Below are 21,198 nucleotides of genomic sequence, written 5' to 3'. Positions count from 1 at the left end.
CTTTCTACTATAAATCCATGGCCTGGTCATCACAAACTTCTTCATCTCTTCTCCAACGAACATCAAATTTTACACCACACCTACAGACTTTCGGAACCAAAGTGAAATTTTGGTAGCCAGGAACACACCAGGCTCAACCATGATCCATCCAAAGAAGCTTGCTCAGCTGGCCAAGAAGTGGCAGAGGAAGGTCGCAGCTGGAGCCGGTGGCCAGCAAGCTGATGAGTGCTGCAGCACGACATCCATCGCTGACAAGGGCCATTGCGTGGTTTACACCACCGACGGGGTGCGATTTGAGGTCCCGCTGGCGTACCTCGGCACAGCGGTCTTCGGCTAACTCCTGAGGATGGCTGGGGAGGAGTTTGGCTTCACGAGCAGCGAGGGAGGTAGGATCACGCTGCCCTGCGATGCCACGGTTATGGAGTATGTCTTGTGCCTGGTCAGAAGAGACGCCTCCGAGGAGGTCGAGAGAGCGTTCTTGAGCTCCATTGCTTTACATTGCCATGGCCAAGACGCATCGATGGGACTCACCCATCAATTTGCTCTTTGTACGTAGCTTAGCTACTGAAAATTGAAAATATTTTTGGTCGAATCTATGGAAGTTTGTACAGCCTGATGTAAGATTGTATTATCATGGGAAATGATACAAAATATATCTTTCTCTCTTGGAGAAATCTACTAATTTGCTGCTCCAAAGTCCAAACACACTATTTTCCTTATTCGTAGAGTACTGAAAACAGAGACAAACTGTGGGCACAAACTGCTGAGGCATGGATGATCTGACTGCAACTCCTATCCTTGGAGAATCGCCAATTTATGACTGAGTGGTGCAGATCGGGGTGGGTTGAGCTGTCTATGTTTTTGCAGGGCATGCCCTCCGAAGCCTGCCTGGGAAATGGGTGCCTCTGCCATCTCCGCTGCCCGCCACTAGTAGTGGCTGCTTCCAGATCTTCATTCCTCCTGTGCAGCATAGTTGAGCCCTCGGCGTCATTCTGGAAGACTGCTAGTTAGATGCGCAGCTTAGTGTCTCCATGCGTGGGCCGGGCGGCATCTTGTCGGCTCCACACTCCTGTGAGATTTTTATACCTAGCCTGTACTAGTCTGCAGCAAAGGAACGATTTGCTCAAGTTCATGACCTGCTTGTTGTGACTCGAGAAGCGAAAAGACGTTTCCTTGTGTTCTATCTCACTCTGATTTTGGTGGGGCACAACGTTCCCAGTTTTTGGAGAGACTAGGATATGATAAATCTTTCTGAAACTGCTTTTGATCTTCTGTTCCACATACATTACCCAAAATCTAGATAAACACTATTACTACATTGAAAGGTTCTTTTACATGAGATTACTGCCTCTGCGATACATCAGTGCTCCGTAAGATGCAACACGCTTGGCTACTAATATGTAACCTCCATTCTCTAGTGTTCAACTATTTTCCATCGTATTGGACAAGACATGCAAAATGGAGAATAACGAGTCTAAAACTCTGCATATATTCAGGAGCTACAAACTGCAAGCTGCTGGTGCAGCGCTACATGTGGCACTGTACAACTTGGATATTGGCAAGGCATGACTAGAGAGCTCAGGAATGCCCTCTCTACTTCCTCTGAAGCATTTCTTCTGAGCAAGCACATGACATACTCCATCATCGCAGCATCGAAGGGCAGTGTCATCCTGCCGTCGCATGTGAACCCAAACTCCTCCTGGGACATCCTTAGCAGCTCGCCGAAGACTGTCGTGCCGAGGTACGCCAACGGGACCTCAAACCTCCTCCCATCGTCCGTGTACATGGCACAGTGACCTTTATCTGCGACCGGCGATGTCGTGCAGCATGCTTCGTCTTCTCTGGATCCTGTCTTGACCCTTTGCCACTTCCTCACCAACTGAGCAAGCCTCTTGGGATGGATCATGGTTATGGCTGGGTGTTCTTGGTTCTTAGGTATTTGGCTCAGAAATGCTTTGGTCTGTGAGTTTGCTGGTGAAGTGATGGTGTCTTAGCTCATGAATATATAGGCATATAGGTATGGGACTTACTATCAGTTGAGAGGGGACAAGGTGCGTGCAATGGTGGTTCTAAAGGGATGCAACCAGATTCAGATCAGATTTTGCTGGGCCATACCTTGCTCTGTAGAGGCAAAGGTAGTGGACTAGTGGCAAGGCAATCAGATGCATGCTACAGTCTTTGATGCTATATTGGGCAGAGGCATTATGCAACCATCTGGGGTCCAGCTTTTGTGGATGTGTTCCATTTGGTTCGGTGTCCTGCATCACGAGATTGGGAGGTACGCTAGTTAATCTCGTTCTAAAATCTAAAGCAATCATTTCTGCATGATTTGATGACCCTGTACATTTGAAGCAACCCGGTGATTGCAATCAGGTGAGGTGAAGAGCCAGTGTCACAGGGGACACTGCATATGATGGTCTGGAGCCTTTGCTGAGTAGATGCAGAGTTTGCTTCACGGTTTTCAGGCGTGTGCATTGCACTTACAGCTGCAGCTGCATGCTAGGTGTTTCTTGATTGGTTTACCAGAGGTTTGATTGCTGCAAGTCCAGCAAGTTGCCTGACAGCTCCATATCTCATGGTCTGCATGATTTCTAGCACCGCATGTGATGGCCATTTCCTGGTATCTCCCCTGCATTTTCCTATGGGCCCACAACCAGTTAGTAACCTTCAGCCAGAAACTCTGTCACCAGGGTTTCAGGTAACGTCATTGAATCCATTTCTACAGAGCTGTCATTAGTTCATTTCACTAACTTTGTATCTGCAATGCCCACTGTAAAATACATCTACTTGCAAGTTGCCTGAGTGGGCACAATGGCTGATCACTCACCTAAAATCTGGTCCCGTGGAGATCTCGTCAAAATCATTAATCTCATTGTCTGCAGCTAGCTGCACCAACATTGCACGCAGAGCATTCATGGCACTGTCTCCCGCCCACCGCTCTTGCTGATAGCTACACACAACCCACACATTAGACGTACCCTGAGCCCACTCTTCCTTTCTACTATAAATCCATGGCCTGCTCATCACAAACTTCTTCATCTCATCTCCAAACAACATCATAGTTTGCATCACACCTTCATACTTTCAGAATTAAAGCGAAGTTTAGCTAGCCAGGAGCACATTACTCAACCATGATCCATCCAAAGAAGCTTGCTCAGCTGGCCAAGAAGTGGCAGAGGAAGGTCGCGGCTGGGGCTGGTGGCCAGCAAGCCGACGAGTGCTGCAGCACAGTTGCTGACAAGGGCCATTGCGTGGTGTACTCCGCCGATGGGGCGCGGTTCGAGGTCCCGCTGGCGTACCTCGGCACGACAGTCTTCGTCGAACTCCTGAGGATGGCTGAGGAGGAGTTTGGCTTCGCGAGCAGCGAGGGAGGCAGGATCATGCTGCCCTGCGATGCCACGGTTATAGAGTATGTCTTGTGCCTAGTCAGAAGAGACGCCTCCGAGGAGGTCGAGAGAGCGTTCTTGAGTTCCATTGCTGGGCATTGCCATGGCCAAGATGCATCGATGGGACTCACCCATCAATTTGCTCTTTGTACGTAGCTAAGCTACTGAAAATCTGTTTTTTTTTGCCTAATCGGTAGAAGTTTGTACAGCCCGATGTAAGATTCTATATCATAGGAAATGATATAAAATGAAAGAAATCTGCTAATTTGCCGCTCTAAAGTCCAAACACATTATTTTCCGTATTTGTATAGAGTACTGAAGAAAGCAGCGACAAACTTCTGAGGCATGGATGATCTGAGTGCAACTCCTATCCTTGGAGAATCATATATTTATTACTGAGCGGTGCAGATCAGGGTGGGTGGAGCGGTCTGTAGGTTCTCGCGGGGCATGGCCTCCACTGAAACCTGCCTGGGAAATGGGTGCCTCTGCTACCACCACTGCCCGCCACCAGTAGTGGCTTTGCTTCCGGTTCCTCGTTCCTTCTTTCCTAGTGTTGATGAGCCCTCGGTGTCATTCTGGGAGCCTGCTAGTCAGTTGCGCAGCTAGTGTCTGCAGACATGGGCTGGGCGGCATCCTGTCGGCTCCTTCACACTCCGGTGAGATTTCTATACCTAGCCGGTGCTAGTCTGTAGCAAAGCATCAGATTTTCTCAAGTTCATGACCTGCTTGTTGTGACTCAAGAAGTGAAAGGACGCTTCCTTATGTTCTATCTCAGTCTGACTTGGGTTGCGGCACAATGTCCCCAGTTTCTGAAGAAACTAGGAACTGATAAATCTTCCTGAAACTGCTTTTGATCTTCTATTCCATAGACATTATCCTAAATCTAGATAAACACTATTACCACATTGAAAGGTTCTTTGGCACGAGAATACTGCCTTTGCAGTCTATGGTAACTTGCCAGTTTTGCTACTACCTCTGAAAGCACGGTCATTCTTGTATTAACACATTTTGTGATACATCAGCACTTGTAGAGTTTTACCCTGGGGATTCATCATTGGGATCGTTCATGAAACTTCTGCTGATGTATTTCGTCTGATTAGTAAACTTACAGCAAAATGCTTATGCAGTATCTATTAATGAGATGAGAGAAGCGTGTATGATAGATCAGGAAACAACGAAAGAGTGGCTGTTATTTTCTTGAAACAATTACTTCATTACCAAATATAGTTTTGTGATTTATTATCTTAGAATAGGAGCTAGACATTTGCACCCTGAACCCTGAGGTTAAAGTAAATCGCTTTGCTGCACCCTATGGGCTAATGGTATATAGTTGTAGTTAATAGTACTTTGTATAATGCAACAAGCTGGTATGATAATATTTAGTTTCTATTCTCCGATGTTCAACTATTTTCAGATGCAAAATGGAGAACAATGAGAACTCTGAATATATTCAGGAGCTACAAACTGCAAGCTGCTGGTGAAGCGCTGCAGGTGGCGCCTTACTGCTTGGATATTGGCAAGGCATCACTGCAGAGCTCAGAAACGCGCTCTCTACTTCCTCCGATGCATTTCTTCTAAGCAAGCACATGGCATACTCCATCACCACCACATCAAAGGGCAGCGTGATCCTGCCGTCGCATGTAAACCCAAACTCCTCTTGAGACATCCTTAGCAGCTCGCCGAACACCGTCGTGTCGAGGTATGCCAAGAGGACCTCAAACCGCCTTCCATCGGCCGCGTACATGGCACGGTGGCCTTTGCCTACGATGGGTGATGTTGTGCAGCATGCTTCGTCATCACTGGAGGGGTTCTTGACCTTTTGCCACTTCCTCACCAACTGAGCAAGTCTCCTGGGATGGATCATGGCCATGCTTGGGTGTTCTTGGTTCTGAGGTATGTAGCTCAGAAATTCTTGATCTGTGAATTTGTTGAAGTGGTGGTGTACTACTAGCTAGCCCATGAATATATAGGCACAACCATATGACTAATTTGCATTTGGAAGGGGATAAGGCCATGAGATCGGTGAATGCAATGGTGGCTGTAAAGGGAGGCATCCAGATTCAGATCAGATTTTGCTGGGCCATGGCTTTCTGTTTAGGCAAAGGTAGTGGGCTACTGGCTAGGCACTACAGTAGTACAGTCCTTGATGCTAAAACTTGGTAGATGCATTTTGCAACCATCCGGGGACTAGGATTTATGGATGTGCTCTTTTCTGCTCAGCATTCTACACCAGGAGATTGAAAGATATGCTGATTCAAAAGCAATCACTTTAATGATCGGATGATCTATATCCGTACCTTTGCCACAACTGCGTGATTGCAATGAGGGAGGTGCAGAACCAGCATCATAGGGGACAGGGCACATGATGGTCCAGGAGCCTTTCGTAGGCAGATGCGGAGTTCACTTCATTGCTTTTGGGTGTGTACTTTGCACTTACAGCTGCAGCTGCATGTTAGGTGTTTGTTGGTTTCATTATATTGAAAAGATAGAGTTTGTTACAATCCTCCTAGGAGGCAGGATACAAGCATTCTAATGCTACTTAGTGTACATCCCATGTCTGCTGTAGGATAACCCGAAGCCCTTTGGCTCCAGCCCGTGCCCATAAGGTAGCCTCCTCCTTGATTTTTGACATTAGTGCAGCAATGGAGGGTTGTGCCCTGTCAAACACGCAATCGTTGCGGTGCTTCCATACCATCCAGGGTAGGAGCAGGGTGATGGATGCCATCCCTTTCCGCTGTGGGTGGGGGGTGTTGTGTCGCGCGCGGTTCCACCAGTCCAGCAGCGAGTCCTCCTGGTTGGGGCATCCTACTAGCAATCGAAACCACGCGAGGACCTCGTGCCAAATCTGTTGGGTGAATGGGCATGCAATGATGATGTGGTGGATAGTCTCAAAGGCTTGGTCGCATAGAAGGCATCGTGGATGGTGCTGCAGGCCACGACGGGCGAGGCGGTCTGCAGTCCAGCATCTGTCCTGCTGCGCAAGCCATAGGAAGAACCTAACCTTTGGCCGCGTCCATGCCTTCCATATCATCTTTCAAGCAGGGCAGGTTACCGATCCATGGAACGTGGCGAGGTAGGCAGACCGTGCTGAGTATGCGCTCGTGGAAGTCCATTTCCATATCAGGCGGTCAGGTTCGTCGGTGAGGATGGTGTCCGCGATTATCTGCCAGAGCTGGAGAAACTGCCCCATCTCGTGTATGCCAAATATGCCCTGGATGTCGCGGGTCCAGCTATTTCCATGTTGACCTTGTGCCACCGTCCTCTGCTTCCGCCGTCGCTTGGGGCAGCAGGCGTATACCAGTGGCGCGATCTCGCTGATTGATCGCCCCTTGATCCAGCGATCCTCCTAGAACAGGGCCATCTGCCCGTTTCCCAGCTCCATGGTCGTGGAGGCAAAGAACAGCGCACGCTCGGTGGCTGAGAACTGAAGGTCGAGCCCAGCCCATGCGTGATCTATGTCTGTTTGTGAAAACCATAGCCATCTCAGCCTTAATGCAAGCCCAGCACGCTCAAGGTCGCGTACGCCTAAGCCTCCAAGGGAGATAGGCCGGCATACGCGTCGCCAATTGACATGGCAGTGCCCTCCCTTAGCTTCGGCTCTTCCAGCCCATAGGAATCCTCTCTGTATCTTCTCGAGCTGCTTGATGACTCGCTTGGGCGGGGCGAGCACGAGGAGCTGGTGGATGGGGATCGCGGCGAGGACTGACTTTACCAACGCGAGGCGGCTGGCGCGGTTTGTGAGGTGCACCTTCCATGCCGGCAGTGCATCGGCAGTCCGGCTCACGACCGGTTGCAGCTGCGCCGCAGTGGGTCGTCGCACCGTGAGCGGGATGCCGAGATATGTGATGGGCAGTTCTACGATTGGGCATCCCAGGTGAAGAACGATCGGTCCAGCCTCTTCTTGGTTGCAGCGTAAGAGTGTTGCGGAGCTCTTACCAAAGTTGACGTGCAGTCCTGACACTCGCCCAAACAGTAGCAGCATCTCCTTGACTGCAGTAATGTCGCATCGCACGGGGTGGTAGAATAGCATTACATCGTCCGCGTAGAGGGACATCGCTGGGATGGCGCGGCGTGGATGTAGCTGTTGTAGGATACCCAGATCGACAGCGCGCTTGACCAGCCTTCCCAGCACGTCGACGGCGAGGACGAACAGCTGCGGCGATAGCGGGTCACCTTGGCGAAGCCCGCGCCGGTGCCATATGGGAGGGCTAGGCTCCCCGTTGACGAGCACCCTAGTGTTTGACGAGGATAGCAAGATTGCTAGCCACTCCAGGAATCTATCTCCGAACCCGAACCGGCGCAGCACCTCGAACAAGAAGGGCCATGCTATGGAGTCGAAGGCGCGCGCTAGGTTGAGTTTGAGCAGCACTCGTGGCGCTCCCAGCTGGTGCAGCATCCGGGCTGATTGCCTCACAAGGACAAAGTTGTCGTGGAGGCTGCGGCCGGGGATGAACGCGTTCTGGTTGCGACTCACCAGGTCATTCAGCTTTGGCGCTAGTCCCAAGGACAGAACCTTGGCGAAGATTTTCGCCACGAGGTTTATCAAACTTATTGGGCGATAGTCGCCCCGGCTGTTCGCGTCGGGTCGTTTCGGAATCAGCGTGAGGAGGGCCTGGTTGAGCCGGCCAAACCCTCGCCCTCGCATTTCGTAGAGCTGCTGGAACACGGCGACGTAGTCGTGCTGGATAATATCCCAGCAGGCACGGATGAACTCAATAGTGAATCCATCCGGGCCAGGCGCCTTCCGGGCCGGCAGTCGCTTCACGGCGTTCCAGATCTCGTCGGCCCCAAAGGGTGCGTCGAGGTCGAGCAGGTCCCGAGGCTCGATGAGCTGCTCCAGGTCTAGCGCGCAGTCGCGCTCCACCGGCGTGCCCAACAGCGCGTCAAAGTGCTCGAAGGCCGCCTCCACCATATCCCTCTGGTCCGTAAGAATCCGATCATGAACGTTTAGGGTATGGATTCTGTTCTTCTGCCTGCGGTAGGTGCATTGCCGATGGAAGAACGAGGTGTTGGCGTCTCCGTCCTGGAGCATGGTGATGCACGACTGTTGGCGTGCGATGGAGCGCTCCAGGGAGGCCAGGCCGAGGTGGACCAGCCTCAACTGCTTGTGCAGCCATTGCTCGCTGGGGGTGAGGATCCGGGTCTCTTGCGCACCATCGAAGCGCAGGCACAACTCCCTGGCTATCACAAGCTTGTGTTTCACATTCCCGACGGAGCGCGCACTCCAGCTAGTCAGGCTGCGCGCAGTGGCTTGGAGGCGAAGCGCAAGGCGCCGGAATGGGTCGTCGTCGTGGACAGAGTGCCATGCAGCTTGCACCGTTTCCTGGAAGCCGTCGAGGCGTAGCCAGAAATCTTCAAAATGGAACCGTGGGCGTCCTTTTGGCAGTGGCGAGCAATCCAGGAGCAGCGGGCTGTGGTCCGATATAACGGACGCAAGGCAGCGTAGGTGGCATTCTCCGTGCATGTCCTCCCAGTCAGATGTGCACAACACACGGTCCAAGTGGACCAGGGTGGGCGGTGACTGCCTGCTAGACCAGGTATACCGCCGTCCGTTTAGGTAGATCTCCTTGAGCGCCAGGTCGTTTATGAGGCGTCGGAAGCGGCCCATCATGCGCCTATCTAGATTCCCATTGTTCTTGTCCTCGTCTTTGTATATGAGGTTAAAATCCCCACACACCATCCATGGGCCGGTGCAGTCTGCACGCACATCACGGAGCTCTTGCATGAACGCTATTTTTGCCGCGTCGTCCTGAGGTCCGTATACCACGGTGATCCACCATGGTGTTCCTGTCGCTGTAGAGAGCTTGGCGGAGACAGCGTTTGTGGTGAACAAAGGGTCTGTGATGGACACCACTTTGCTTTTCCACGCTAGGAGGATGCCTCCTCTCGACCCATCGGCGGGTAAGTACGTGTAATCATCGAACTCTGATCCCAACGCCTCGAGGACGGTCGACGAGCAAATCAATGCCATCTTCGTTTCTTGCAGACATACAACCGATGCATTCATTGTGCCAAGGAGCGACCTAATGCTCGACCTGCGCGCGCGGGCGTTCATGCCTCGCACATTTGCCACAACTATCTGAAGGCCGTGATCCATAGACACGAGATCGACGGGCCTTGCGGTGCGACATGGCTAAGTCGCGACAGTGGCGACGATGGGGTCGGAGGGACTCGACGCTTCCTCAAGGCTAGATGGAATCTCCCGGTCCACCAAGGCAGCGATGGTTGCGAGCACAGTCAAGGGGATGGGCGTGGCGAAGACCCCATCACAGGCGTGCATCTCGGCCTGCGTGATCTTCTGGTCAAGCCCGATGATGCTGAGTGTGCGCAGCACTTGGACCTGCGCCCTTCTCTCCGCGGTCGGAGGAGCGGCTGACTGTGCAGCTTTGGTGGCTGATCTGCCGCGGCGCTGGGTGGGGGAGAAGTTCAATGGGCGATGTCGTGGGCGTCTGTCGGGCGCGGGGAGAGCAGCGTTGAGGTGTTTGGTGGCGGCCGTGAGGAATTCCCCCAGCGTGAGCGCGCGAGGCTTCATCTTCCGCACTCCTGTGCGACGCATCGTGACCGGAGGCGAAGCGAACTTGCCAGGCGTTGGGGTAGCCGACACGGGTGCAGGCTCGTCGTCGATCAGCTGCGGCGTGCATGGCGTCTCGGCCACAAAGCTGGGCTCCTGGCCCAGTAGCGCAAGGGGCCCGAGCGGAGTTGGGCCTGCACCCGGGGTTGCTACGTCTGGGCCTTCGCATGGGCCGTCCTCGTCGGGGTCAATACCGGCCGGTGTGGCGGTGGAGGCACCGTTAGTCTCGTCCTCCCGCGCCAGGCTGCGTGTGGGCCAGTCTGCAGAAGACTCCAAACCAGTAGCAGGGCGTGACCCAGGCGAATCGCCGCTTTGTCCCGACACAGGATCAATGCCAGGGGCGCAGATGGGCCCCGCTGGCTGGGTGTCCGGTACCTCGCTGCAGGGAGGGGGGTCCTCCTGATCCCGAGGTGCGCCCTGGTTGGTCGTAGCGTTGCTGGGTCCAATGGGTCCGCACGACCCCGCGCTAGGCGACATGCGGTTTGAATCGTCGTTGGTCCGGGCCGCAGTCGTGGGTGGGTTCTGGGCCAATGGGTGTTCGCCAGCTGGCGGTGCTTCTGATCCTCTCGGGCAGGCCGTTGTTGGCACGGCAGCTTTCGCAGGAGCGGCCACAGGGGGTGGCCCCTTTGGCTGCCAAACCCGCTTTCCCCTTTTGGCAAAGCGACGAGGGTGCTGGGCCCCGCCACGCTGACCGGGCCAGCCGTCCATCTTGTTCCCCTCGTAGCGTACGGGCGGCGGCGCTGCCGAGCGAGTAGATGGCCAGTTAGAGACGGCCACCCCGTCGGCTCGAAGCGCACGACCTGCCGTGTGCCAGCCGAGGGTGTCGATTGCCATGCCATCTGCACGGCCGGCCGGCAGCGCATCGTTGCGGCGGCGCTTGCGGCCGCGGCGGTGGGCGCGGCCAGGCCCTGGGCCAGTGGCCGGGTCGTTGCCCGTTCCAGCCCCTCCGCTGCCGTCGCCAGGGTCTGCGCTACCCCCCGCGCTACGGGCGACCGCTCTGTCCACCTCGGAGCGAGAGAGCGCGACCGTGAAGGGGTAGATGAGCGTGCGGACGGAGGGCGCGACGGATGTGGAGCCGGAAGGGATGAGCTCAACGATCTCGAGCTCGCCGGAGCGGCGAATGAGGCTGGGGTCGTGGGCGCGGCCAGAGAGGCGGAACACGCCGAGGTCTGCGCGAGAACGCGTGTGTGGGTGGAGGCGCTCGATCCACACGCTGGGTCCGAGGATGTGCTCTGCCGTTGCGAGGTGCCAGGCATGGGCAGGAATACTGCGGAGCTCGAGCTCAACGAGATACTCGAACGCGCCGCAGCCGGCATGAGCGAGCTTGCTCCAGGGACGAAGCGTGAGGGTGAAGTGCAGTCCTCGCACGAAGTGTTCGCCGCGGAGTCGGTCCATGGAATGCCGGGAGCCGAAGATGATGAGGAAATCCTCGGGGTGGTGGGAGTGGACCGTGAAGTCTCCCTCCTCGAGTTGGAACGAGCGGTACATCTCGCCGACGACGTCCTCCGGGGTTACACGCGGCCTGGTTCCAGCGATGGTGGCCACCAGGGCGCGGGACAGCACCACCTCCGCCTCCTCCATCTCGACGGAGCGAGCCATGATGATGCGCGCTGGCACAGGGCCAGCGGCCATCGGCGCTGCCGGAGTTGGGGCCGGAGGGGGTGGGGCTGCAGCTTGGCGTGCAAGTGCAGCACGCGGCGCGGCGGCGGGCAGAGGCGCAGGCCTGGCGCGCAGGCGGGTCTCGCAGTCGCGGGAAACATGGCCGGAGATGAGGCACCGCCGGCACCTGACATCATTGGTACAGTCCCTCACCCTGTGGTAGCGGTCTAGGCAACGGAAGCACATGCCGGCAACCTCCTCCGGGGAGGGGCTGCGCGGGCGTGGGGGGCTCGGCGCAGGCGTACGACGAGGCCGGCGGTGGTGTTTGCGCCGGGGGTGCTGGAACCCGTCCGCGTCCATAGTGACCTCGCGTCCGACACGGTGCACCTCGGAGCGGGGTCCCAGGCGGTCCTTGGCGGGGAGCTTGCCCGCAGCCGTCGCCGTGGCCGCCGCGGGGCCGGCCGCCTCCGGCTCGGCGGCAGCAAGGCGCAGCGGGGCCGCCGGCGTGCGCGCGACCTCATAGTACGAGCGCGCCGAGGAGGACTCCCCATCAGACTCGGCCCAGCGGCGCTCGCCGTAGGAGACGCGGTCGCCGGAGCGGGAAGGGGAGGCACTGGGAGACGCCATGGAGGTGGGGTGGGGTTTGGAGGAGCGCTGCCGGCGGGAATCGACGGCGGCGTGGTGGGGGTGGGCTAACCTAGGCTAGGGAGGGGTGGGAGCGGAGCGGGGGTGGGAGTGGAGCCATCTTTAACAGTGCTTTGATTGCTTCAGATCTGGAAGGTTGCTGGGAAGTTCCATATCTCATTGTCCACCCATGGCCTGCCTGGTTTCTAGCATAGCATGCGTCAGCCATTTTCCGGTATTATCCTTCCATTTAGCTGGGCAGTTGAGGGTTTGCAGGTCACATTTTTTGAGGAAGTGCTCATGCTGTAATATGAGTTGCAATGCAACACTTATTTGATGGTTTATCTTATATCACGAACCTAGCCTTGCCTGAAGATTTACTTGGACATCCATGACACAAAGATAACACGGAAATTTATGTCCCGAGCACAAATTTTGATGAGCTTATTCTGCGTGACAGACCTGACTTTTGAACGTTTGCAGGTTTGCTGGTCCTGATTTGAGTACAATTCGACAGTTTTATCATCGGTTGTCCAAAAGGTCACATACCATCTCCATCTGCAAATATTTTATCATCTGTTGTTGGTTGAACAACTTTCTTCGTAATATTTTTTGTCCGATGCCATATAACTGCACAAAAGAAATTTGTCTACACATACTGCTTAGGTTCTAAAAACTGTCATCAATCATTTATCTTTGCAACAAAGCATATGTACACATTGAAAGACCAATGTCTCTAACTACTGTCCATATTCCTTGATTGCTTCTTTGCTAGCAAGATCAAAATGCTACATATAAACTGTTTTCCTTAGTCTATTTTCCTATATCTCCGCAGATGGTAATCAGGAGCTGCAGACACCGAAATGCTGGCTAACTCCCAGATGTGGCTGCACATGATAGTGGCATGGCATCGCCATGGTGTTGAGGAACGCGGCCTCCATCTCCACAGAGGCGCTTCTCCTGAGCAAGCACATGGCGTACTCCATCACCGACGCATCACAGGGAAGCGTGATTCTGCCACCGTCAACACCTGCGAAGCCGAACTCCTCTTGGGACATCCTCAAGAGCTCATTGAAGATGGTTGTGCCGAGGAATGCAAGCGGCACCTCTAACCTCACACTGTCGGCTGTGTACACGATGCAGTGACCCTTGCCAGCCGCTGACGAGCACAGCGTGCTGCAGGACCCTTCGGTTTCTTCTGCGGACATTGATGATGACCAGGTGAGCATCTTCCTCCCCATAGCCGCCACCCTCTGCCACTTCTTGGCAAACCGAGCGAGTGTCTTGGCACTCATCATGGTTGTTGCTTGTGTTTCTGGAAACTGGAGAAATTCTTCTGCTAGTTGGAAGTTGGAATGCCTTTGTCTGTGAATGAAGTGGTGTTGTTAGGAGGCCATGGATTTATAGCCCAAGGGTAAAGCGGGCGCCCACATATGGTGGAGTGTGTTATGGTTGGGCAGGAGACAGTGCCATGGTACGTGTGGTGCTACGGTTTTGGAAGTCCGTGATGTGATCTGGATCAGGTTTGCTGGGGCCGAGTGTTTGCCACTTGCTGGAGCTTGTGCTGGACGTCTTGTCTGCACATCCGTGGTGATCGGTTTACTGGGGAAATGACACGAGCACGAGGACCCCATGGGGTTCTCTACCCAGAAGCACAATTCAGACATGGATGGTGCTTGAAGATCTCATCAAAATCATTCATCATTATTGTTGTCTGCAACTTGTTGCAACAACATTGCATGCGGAGCACTCATGGCATTGTCCCCTGCCCAACGCTCTCGCTGATAGCTACACACTGCCTCCGCGCATATGGACTGCCCTGAGTCCTTTCTTCCTCCTACTATAAATCCATGGCCTGCTCAGCACATACTTCATCTCATCTCAAGTAGCATCGCAATCTATAACACGCCTTCAGACTTCCAGAGCCAAAGTGAAATTTAGCCAGCCGGGAACACATCAGACTCAACCATGATCCATCCAAAGAAGCTTGCTCAGCTGGCCAAGAAGTGCCAGCGGATGTTGGCGGCAGGAGCCGGTGCCCGCCGTCGGCATGCCTCAGACACGGCCGACGACGAGTGCTGCAGCACAGTATCATCTATGGTTGCCGATGAGGGCCACTGTGTGATGTACACCACTGACGGATCCCGGTTCGAGGTCCCTCTGGCATACCTCGGGACAACGGTCTTCGCCGAGCTCCTGAGGATGTCCGAGGAGGAGTTTGGCTTCGCGAGCGGCAGTGACGGAGGCAGGATCATGCTGCCCTGCGATGCCACTGTGATGGAATATGTCTTGTGCCTAGTCAGGAGAGAGGCCTCTGAGGAGGTCGAGAGGGCGTTCTTGAGCTCCATTGTTGGGCACTGCCACAGCTACAATGCTAGCTGCATGGCACCATCAATGGGACTCAGCCATCAATTTGCTCTTTGTACTTAGCTACCAGCTTAGCTTCTTAAGTATTTTTAGTTAGGACCAAGACGAGCTCTGTACGGACAGCCTCATGTAAGATTCAATGATCACAATAAATGATACAAAGAACACATTTTCTGGGAGAAATTGGATTATTTGACACATCCTTGAACATAGTTCATATATACTAGTGATGGAAGTAGAAAGAAACCATGGACTTGAAGTCTCTGATCAGGTGACTGAACTTGGTAATGGCGCTGCGAGGATGAGAGGATTAGATGGACAATGAACAAACTGCTGTTCCTTCACTAAAGAAAGAGCTGCTGTTCCTACCTCCAACTAGAAACATCGGAGTGAGACTGCATGTCCCAGATGGAGGTGGGTTGAGCAGTTCATAGGTTCTGGTTAGAGGTAGTAACAACGGCTTCCACCATGTCACTGACGGAAGCGGCCAAGTCCTGACATCCATTCCTCGTGTGCTGGAGACTGCTATGCATTGGCTACGCGGATTCTCGTCAGCTCACCACACTTTGGTGAAAAGCTTGCATCATGAGGGACATGGCACATGATGGTCTTCATAGGCAGATGCGGAGTTCACTTCATTGCTTTTGGTTGTGTACATTGCACTTACAGCTGCAGCTGCATGTTAGGTGCTTGCCGGTTGGTTTAACAGTGTTTTGATTGCTGCACATCTGGCAAGTTGCTGGGCAGCTCCATATCTCATTGTCCACCCATGGTCTGCATGGTTTCTAGCAGAGCATGTGTCAGTCATTTTCCGGTATCTTCCTGCATTTAGCTGGACAGTTGAGGGTTTCTAGTTAGCACCCTTGAATCTATCCAAGAGCTTTTTTTAGTTCCATGTTGGCATTTCTTTTGGGAGCATCCTGTGATGCGAGTTGCATATTTCTTACTTTATCTTCGATAATGACTAATGAACCCAGCCTTTCCTGATGATTTACTTGGACATCCATGACACAAGCATACCATGAAAATTTATTTGCCAAGTATATTGATGAGCTTATTGTGGAGACCCGATTTCTGAATGCTAGTAGGTTTGCTGGTCCTGACTTGAGTATAATTGGACGAATTTGTCATCGGTTTAACAACTTGCAGTAGCCTTTGTCCAAAAGTTCAACCTCCCTAATCCATCTGCAAGGACTTACCTGCCCAACCTAAACTTTGTTTGTAATAATTTCTGTCTGAGGCCATTTAATTTCAAAGAAGAAATTTATCAACGCTTACTGCTTAGGTCCCAGAAAACTGTGATCAATCATTTATCTTTCGAACATAGTATATGCATACACTGAAAGAACAGTGTCTCTAACTACTGTACATCTTCCTTGATTGCTTGCAAGATCAAAATGCTACACATAAACTGTTCTCCTTAGTCTATTTTCCTATATTTCTGCAGATGGTAATCAGGAGCTGCAGACACCGAAACGCTGGCCAACTCCCAGATGCTGCGCCACATGATAGTGGCATGGCATCGCAAACGTGTTGAGGAACGCGGCTTCCATCTCTGTGGAGGCACTTCTCCTGAGCAAGCACATGGCATACTCCATCACCGATGCGTCGCAGGGCAGCGTGATTCTGCCACCATCAACACCTGCGAAGCCGAACTCCTCTTGGGACATCCTCAAGAGCTCGCTGAAGACGGTCGTTCCTAGGAACGCAAGGGGCACCTCGAACCTTGCACCATCGGCAGTGTACATGATGCATTGGCCCTTGCCGGCCACCGACGAGCATGACGTGCCGCACGACCCTCCGGCTTCTTCTCTGGACCATGAGAACGACCAGGTGAGCGTCTTCCTCCTGATAGCTGCCATCCTTTGCCACTTCTTGGCGAGCTGAGCGAGTTTCTTGGCACTCATCATGGTAGTTTCTTGTGTTTTTGAAAACTGGAGAAAATCTTCTGCTAGTTGGAAGTTGGAATGCCTTTGTCTATGGATGAAGTGGTGTTGTTAGAAGGACATTTAGCCATATGGATTTATAGCCCAGGGGTAAAGCAAGCGTGTGATTGTTGGGCAGGAGACAATGCCATGGTACGCGTGGTGCTGCGGTTTTGGAGGTGCCGTGATGTGATCTGGATCAGGTTTTCTGGGGCCGAGTGTTTGGCACTTGCTGGAGCTTGTGCTGGACGACTCGTCTGCACAGCTGTGGTGATCGGTTTACTGGGGAAATGGCACGAGCACGAGGACCCCATGGGGTTCTCTAGCCAGAAGCACAATCCAGACATGGATGGTGCTTGAAGATCTCATCAAAATCATTCATCATTATTGTTGTCTGCAACTTGTTGCAACAACATTGCATGCAGAGCACTCATGGCATTGTCCCCTGCCCAACGCTCTCGCTGATAGCTACACACTGCCCACACGCATATGCACTGCCTGAGTCCTTTCTTCCTTCTACTATAAATCCATGGCCTGCTCAGCACAAACTTCATCTCATCACAATCTATAACACACCTTCAGACTTCCATAGCCAAAGTGAAATTTAGCCAGCCGGGAACATATCCGACTCAACCATGATCCATACAAAGAAGCTTGCTCAGCTGGCCAAGAAGTGCCAGCGGATGTTGGCGGCAGGAGCTGGTGCCCGCCGCCGGCATGCCTCAGACACGGCCGACGAAGAGTGCTGCAGCACAGTGTCATCTATGGTTGCCGATGAGGGCCACTGCGTGATGTACACCACCGACGGATCCCGGTTCGAGGTCCCTCTGGCATACCTCGGGACGACGGTCTTCGCCGAGCTCCTGAGGATGTCCGAGGAGGAGTTTGGCTTCGCGAGCGGCAATGACGGAGGCAGGATCATGCTGCCCTGTGATGCCACTGTGATGGAATATGTCTTGTGCCTAGTTAGGAGAGAGGCCTCTGAGGAGGTCGAGAGGGCATTCTTGAGCTCCATTGTTGGGCACTGCCACAGCTACAATGCTAGCTGCATGGCACCATCAATGGGACTCGGCCATCAATTCGCTCTTTGTACTTAGCTACTAGCTTAGCTTCTGAAATATTTTTTGTTAGGACCAAGAGGAGGTCTGTAGAGCCTCATGTAAGATTCAATGATCACAGTAAATGATACAAAGAACAATTTTTCTGTCAATATTGGATTATTTGACACATCTTGAACATAGTTCGTATTTTTTTTTGAACATACTTAGTTCGTATATACTAGTGAAGGAAGTAGAAAGAAACCATGGACTTGAAGTCTCTGATCAGGTGACTGACGCTGAACTCGGTAATGGCGCTGCGAGGATGAGATGATTAGATGGACAATGAACAAACTGCTGTTCCTTTACTAAAGAAAGAGCTGATGTTCCTACCTCCAACTAGAAACGTCGGACTGATACTGCGTGTCCCAGATGGTGGTGGGTTGAGCAGTTCATAGGTTCTGGTTAGAGGTAGTAACAACGGCTTCCACCATGTCACTGACGGAAGCGGCCAAGTCCTGATATCCATTCCTCGTGTGCTGGAGACTGCTATGCATTGGCTACGCGGATTCTCGTCAGCTCACCACATGGCACATGATGGTCTTCATAGGCAGATGCGGAGTTCACTTCATTGCTTTTGGGTGTGTACTTTGCATTTACAGCTGCAGCTGCGTGTTAGGTGTTTGCCGGTTGGTTTAACAGTGCTTTGATTGCTGCAGATCTGGCATGTTGCTGGGCAGCTCCATATCTCATTGTCCACCCATGGTCTGCATGGTTTCTAGCAGAGCATGTACCAGTCATTTTCCGGTATCTTCCTTGCATTTAGCTGGGAAGTTAAGGGTTTCTAGTTCACAGCCTTTAATCTATCCAAGAGCTTGTCTTTACTTCCATGTTGGCATTTCTTTTGGGGACGTGAGCATCCTGTGATGCGAGTTGCATATTTCTTACTTTATCTTTGATAATGATTAATGAACCCAGCCTTGCCTAATGATTTACTTGGACATCCATGACAGAAACATAGCATGAAAATTTATTTGCCAAGTGCAAATCTTGATGAACTTATTCTGCAGACCCGATTTCTGAATGCTAGTAGGTTTACTGTTCCTGACTTGAGTATAATTCGACGAACTTGTCATCGGTTGAACAACTTGCAGTAGACTCTGTCCAAAAGTTCAACCTCCCTAATCCATCTGCAAGGACTTATCTGCCCAACCTAAACTTTATTTGTAATAATTTCTGTCTGAGGCCATTTAATTGCAAAGAAGATATTTATCAATGCCTACTGCTTAGGTCCCAGAAAGCTGTGATCAATCATTTATCTTTCGAACATAGTATATGCATACACTGAAAGAACAATGTCTCTAACTACTGTTCATTTTCCTTGATTGCTTCTTTGCTAGCAAGATCAAAATGCTACACATAAACCCTTCTCCTTAGTCTATTTTCCTATATCTCTGCAGATGGTAATCAAGAGCTGCAGACACCGAAATGCTGGTCAACACCCAGATGCTGCACCACATGATAGTGGCATGGCATCTCAATGGTGTTGAGGAACGCGGCTTCCATCTCTGTGGAGGCGCTTCTCCTGAGCAAGCACATGGCATACTCCATCACCGATGAGTCGCAGGGCAGTGTGATTCTGCCACCGTCAATGCCTGCGAAGCCGAACTCCTCTTGGGACATCCTCAAGAGCTCGCTGAAGACGGTCGTTCCTAGGAACGCAAGGGATACCTCGAACCTTGCACCATCGGCAGTGTACACGACGCAGTGGCCCTTGCTGGCCACCGACGAGCACGACCCTCCGGCTTCTTCTGTGGATGTTGATGGCGACCAGGTGAGCCTCTTCCTCCCGATAGCCGCCACCCTCTGCCATTTCCTGGCCAGCCGAGCGAGTGTCTTGGTACTCATCATGGTGCTTCTTGTGTTTCTGGAAACTGGAGAAATTCTTCTGCTAGTTGGAGGCTTGGTGGTGTTTGGTGGATGAAGTGGTGGTGTTTGGTGGTCACTAGCCATGGATTTATAGCTCAAGGGTGAAGGGGCATCCACAGATGGTGTAGAGTGTGATGGTTGGGCAGGAGACAATGCCATGTGTATGGTACGTGCGGTGCTGCAGTTTTGGAAGTGCCGTGGTGTGATCTGCATCAGGTCTGCTGGGGCCAAAGTGTTTGGCACTTGCCGGAGCTTGCACTTGACGTCTCGCCTGTACAGCCATGGTGAACTGGTGATCGATTTGCTAGGGAAATGGCCCAGAAGCCGTGCACAAGGACCCCATGTGGTTCTCTAACCAGAAGCACATTTCAGACATGGATGATGCTTGGAGATCTCATCAAAATCATTCATCACGTTTGGTGTCTGCACCTAGTTCCAATAACATTGCACACGCAGCACTCATGGCACTGTCCCCCACTCAACGCTCTCACTGATAGCTACACGCAACCCACACGCATATGCACTGCCCTGAGATATCTCTTCATTTCACTATAAATCCATGGCCTGCTCAGCACAAACTTCTTCATCTCATCTGCAAGCCACATCACAATCTACAACACACCTTCAGTCTTTCATAGCCAAAGTGAGATTTAGCCAGCCAGGAACACATCTGACTCAACCATGATCCATACAAAGAAGCTTACTCAGCTGGCCAAGAAGTGCCAGCGGATGTTGGTGGCCGGAGCCGGTGCCCGCCGCCGGCAAGCCTCAGACACGTCCGACGATGAATGCTGCAGCACAGCGTCATCTGTGGTCGCCGATGAGGGCCACTGCATGGTGTATGCAGCTGACGGAGCACGGTTCGAGGTCCCACTAGCATACCTCGGGAAGACAGTCTTCGCTGAGCTCCTGAGGATGTCAGAGGAGGAGTTTGGCTTTGCAAGCGGCAGCGAGGGAGGCAGAATCACGCTGCCTTGCGATGCCATGGTGGTGGAGTACGTCTTGTGCCTTGTCAGGAGAGAGGCCTCTGAGGAGGTCGAGAAGGCTTTCTTGAGCTCCATTGCTGGGCACTGCCACAGCTACAATGCTAGCGGCATGGCTCCATCAATGGGAACCAGCCATCAATTTTCTCTTTGTACTTAGCTACTAGCTTAGCTTCTGATACAGTTCCTTGGTAGGACCGAGAAAATCTCTATACAGTTTTATGTAAGATCAATTATCACAGGCAATGATACAAATGAGTCTCAACTTTCTTGGAGAAATTGGATTATTGGACACATCCTTTATCATAGTTCCGATAGAGTACTGAAGAAAGTAGAAAGAAACCACGAGTTTTCATGGTCGTGATTTCCGCGTGCAGGAAGAACAGCTAAAAGGAGAATATGGAAATGGCCAGAAGGTGGCTGAATTGGGTGACAGTGCAGCGGAGGGTATGGAGAATTGGAGATGGGGAGGATTAGATGAACAATCACCAATCTGCCATACTACCTCTAACTAGAACCACGGATTGAGATTGCGTGTCCCAGATGGAGGTGGGTTGAGCAGCTACTGTTCTGGTTAGAGGTTTAGAACCTTAGAGGTAGGAATGGCGGTTTGTCGCCAAGGAAATGGATGCGCCGCCGGAAGTGTTCAATTATACTCCCTCTGTCCTAAAATAAGTGACGCAAATTTTGTACTAAGTTGATACAAATTTTATACTAAAGCAGCGACATTTATTTTGGGACGGAGGGAGTAGATCTTTCCCTCCTTGGCTCGCCACA

At 52.4% G+C, this 21,198-nt stretch overlaps 9 protein-coding genes and 1 pseudogene across 9 annotated transcripts; 5 read left to right on the top strand and 5 right to left on the bottom strand.

The window, feature by feature from the left end:
• Positions 1–37: 37 nt before the first annotated feature.
• LOC123451829 lies at positions 38–682 on the top strand (annotated as a pseudogene).
• Positions 683–1,466: 784 nt separating this feature from the next.
• LOC123451830 (auxin-responsive protein SAUR36-like) lies at positions 1,467–1,911 on the bottom strand. The gene has a single exon (XM_045128372.1). The coding sequence runs from the start codon at positions 1,904–1,906 to the stop codon at positions 1,493–1,495; it is 414 nt and encodes a 137-aa protein (XP_044984307.1). The 5' UTR covers positions 1,907–1,911; the 3' UTR covers positions 1,467–1,492.
• Positions 1,912–3,131: 1,220 nt separating this feature from the next.
• LOC123451831 (auxin-responsive protein SAUR36-like) lies at positions 3,132–3,651 on the top strand. Its single transcript, XM_045128373.1, has one exon. It carries the CDS (start codon positions 3,132–3,134, stop codon positions 3,540–3,542), a length of 411 nt encoding a protein of 136 aa, XP_044984308.1. The 3' UTR covers positions 3,543–3,651.
• A 1,103-nt stretch (positions 3,652–4,754) lies between these two features.
• Positions 4,755–6,314, bottom strand: LOC123451826 (auxin-responsive protein SAUR36-like). Its single transcript, XM_045128368.1, has one exon. It carries the CDS (start codon positions 5,254–5,256, stop codon positions 4,837–4,839), a length of 420 nt encoding a protein of 139 aa, XP_044984303.1. The 5' UTR covers positions 5,257–6,314; the 3' UTR covers positions 4,755–4,836.
• Positions 6,315–12,842: 6,528 nt separating this feature from the next.
• LOC123451818 (auxin-responsive protein SAUR36-like) lies at positions 12,843–13,567 on the bottom strand. The gene has a single exon (XM_045128360.1). It carries the CDS (start codon positions 13,476–13,478, stop codon positions 13,023–13,025), a length of 456 nt encoding a protein of 151 aa, XP_044984295.1. The 5' UTR covers positions 13,479–13,567; the 3' UTR covers positions 12,843–13,022.
• A 386-nt stretch (positions 13,568–13,953) lies between these two features.
• LOC123451816 (auxin-responsive protein SAUR36-like) lies at positions 13,954–14,735 on the top strand. The gene has a single exon (XM_045128357.1). It carries the CDS (start codon positions 14,149–14,151, stop codon positions 14,608–14,610), a length of 462 nt encoding a protein of 153 aa, XP_044984292.1. The 5' UTR covers positions 13,954–14,148; the 3' UTR covers positions 14,611–14,735.
• A 1,093-nt stretch (positions 14,736–15,828) lies between these two features.
• On the bottom strand, positions 15,829–16,789 carry LOC123451819 (auxin-responsive protein SAUR36-like). Its single transcript, XM_045128361.1, has one exon. It carries the CDS (start codon positions 16,455–16,457, stop codon positions 16,002–16,004), a length of 456 nt encoding a protein of 151 aa, XP_044984296.1. The 5' UTR covers positions 16,458–16,789; the 3' UTR covers positions 15,829–16,001.
• A 68-nt stretch (positions 16,790–16,857) lies between these two features.
• Positions 16,858–17,701, top strand: LOC123451817 (auxin-responsive protein SAUR36-like). The gene has a single exon (XM_045128358.1). It carries the CDS (start codon positions 17,108–17,110, stop codon positions 17,567–17,569), a length of 462 nt encoding a protein of 153 aa, XP_044984293.1. The 5' UTR covers positions 16,858–17,107; the 3' UTR covers positions 17,570–17,701.
• Positions 17,702–18,806: 1,105 nt separating this feature from the next.
• LOC123451810 (auxin-responsive protein SAUR36-like) lies at positions 18,807–19,651 on the bottom strand. The gene has a single exon (XM_045128354.1). It carries the CDS (start codon positions 19,649–19,651, stop codon positions 18,977–18,979), a length of 675 nt encoding a protein of 224 aa, XP_044984289.1. The 3' UTR covers positions 18,807–18,976.
• A 455-nt stretch (positions 19,652–20,106) lies between these two features.
• LOC123451815 (auxin-responsive protein SAUR36-like) lies at positions 20,107–20,715 on the top strand. The gene has a single exon (XM_045128356.1). The coding sequence runs from the start codon at positions 20,120–20,122 to the stop codon at positions 20,579–20,581; it is 462 nt and encodes a 153-aa protein (XP_044984291.1). The 5' UTR covers positions 20,107–20,119; the 3' UTR covers positions 20,582–20,715.
• Positions 20,716–21,198: the final 483 nt, after the last annotated feature.

This window comes from Hordeum vulgare, chromosome 5H (assembly GCF_904849725.1).
Source record: "Hordeum vulgare subsp. vulgare chromosome 5H, MorexV3_pseudomolecules_assembly, whole genome shotgun sequence".
Classification (NCBI taxonomy): Eukaryota; Viridiplantae; Streptophyta; class Magnoliopsida; order Poales; family Poaceae; genus Hordeum; species Hordeum vulgare.
This window is presented reverse-complemented; position numbering and strand designations above follow the sequence as displayed.

Bases quoted from the DNA above. Each gene is read 5' to 3' on its own strand.
- LOC123451830 (XM_045128372.1), bottom strand. From the start codon at position 1,906: ATGATCCATCCCAAGAGGCTTGCTCAGTTGGTGAGGAAGTGGCAAAGG.
- LOC123451831 (XM_045128373.1), top strand. From the start codon at position 3,132: ATGATCCATCCAAAGAAGCTTGCTCAGCTGGCCAAGAAGTGGCAGAGG.
- LOC123451826 (XM_045128368.1), bottom strand. From the start codon at position 5,256: ATGGCCATGATCCATCCCAGGAGACTTGCTCAGTTGGTGAGGAAGTGG.
- LOC123451818 (XM_045128360.1), bottom strand. From the start codon at position 13,478: ATGATGAGTGCCAAGACACTCGCTCGGTTTGCCAAGAAGTGGCAGAGG.
- LOC123451816 (XM_045128357.1), top strand. From the start codon at position 14,149: ATGATCCATCCAAAGAAGCTTGCTCAGCTGGCCAAGAAGTGCCAGCGG.
- LOC123451819 (XM_045128361.1), bottom strand. From the start codon at position 16,457: ATGATGAGTGCCAAGAAACTCGCTCAGCTCGCCAAGAAGTGGCAAAGG.
- LOC123451817 (XM_045128358.1), top strand. From the start codon at position 17,108: ATGATCCATACAAAGAAGCTTGCTCAGCTGGCCAAGAAGTGCCAGCGG.
- LOC123451810 (XM_045128354.1), bottom strand. From the start codon at position 19,651: ATGCAGATCACACCACGGCACTTCCAAAACTGCAGCACCGCACGTACC.
- LOC123451815 (XM_045128356.1), top strand. From the start codon at position 20,120: ATGATCCATACAAAGAAGCTTACTCAGCTGGCCAAGAAGTGCCAGCGG.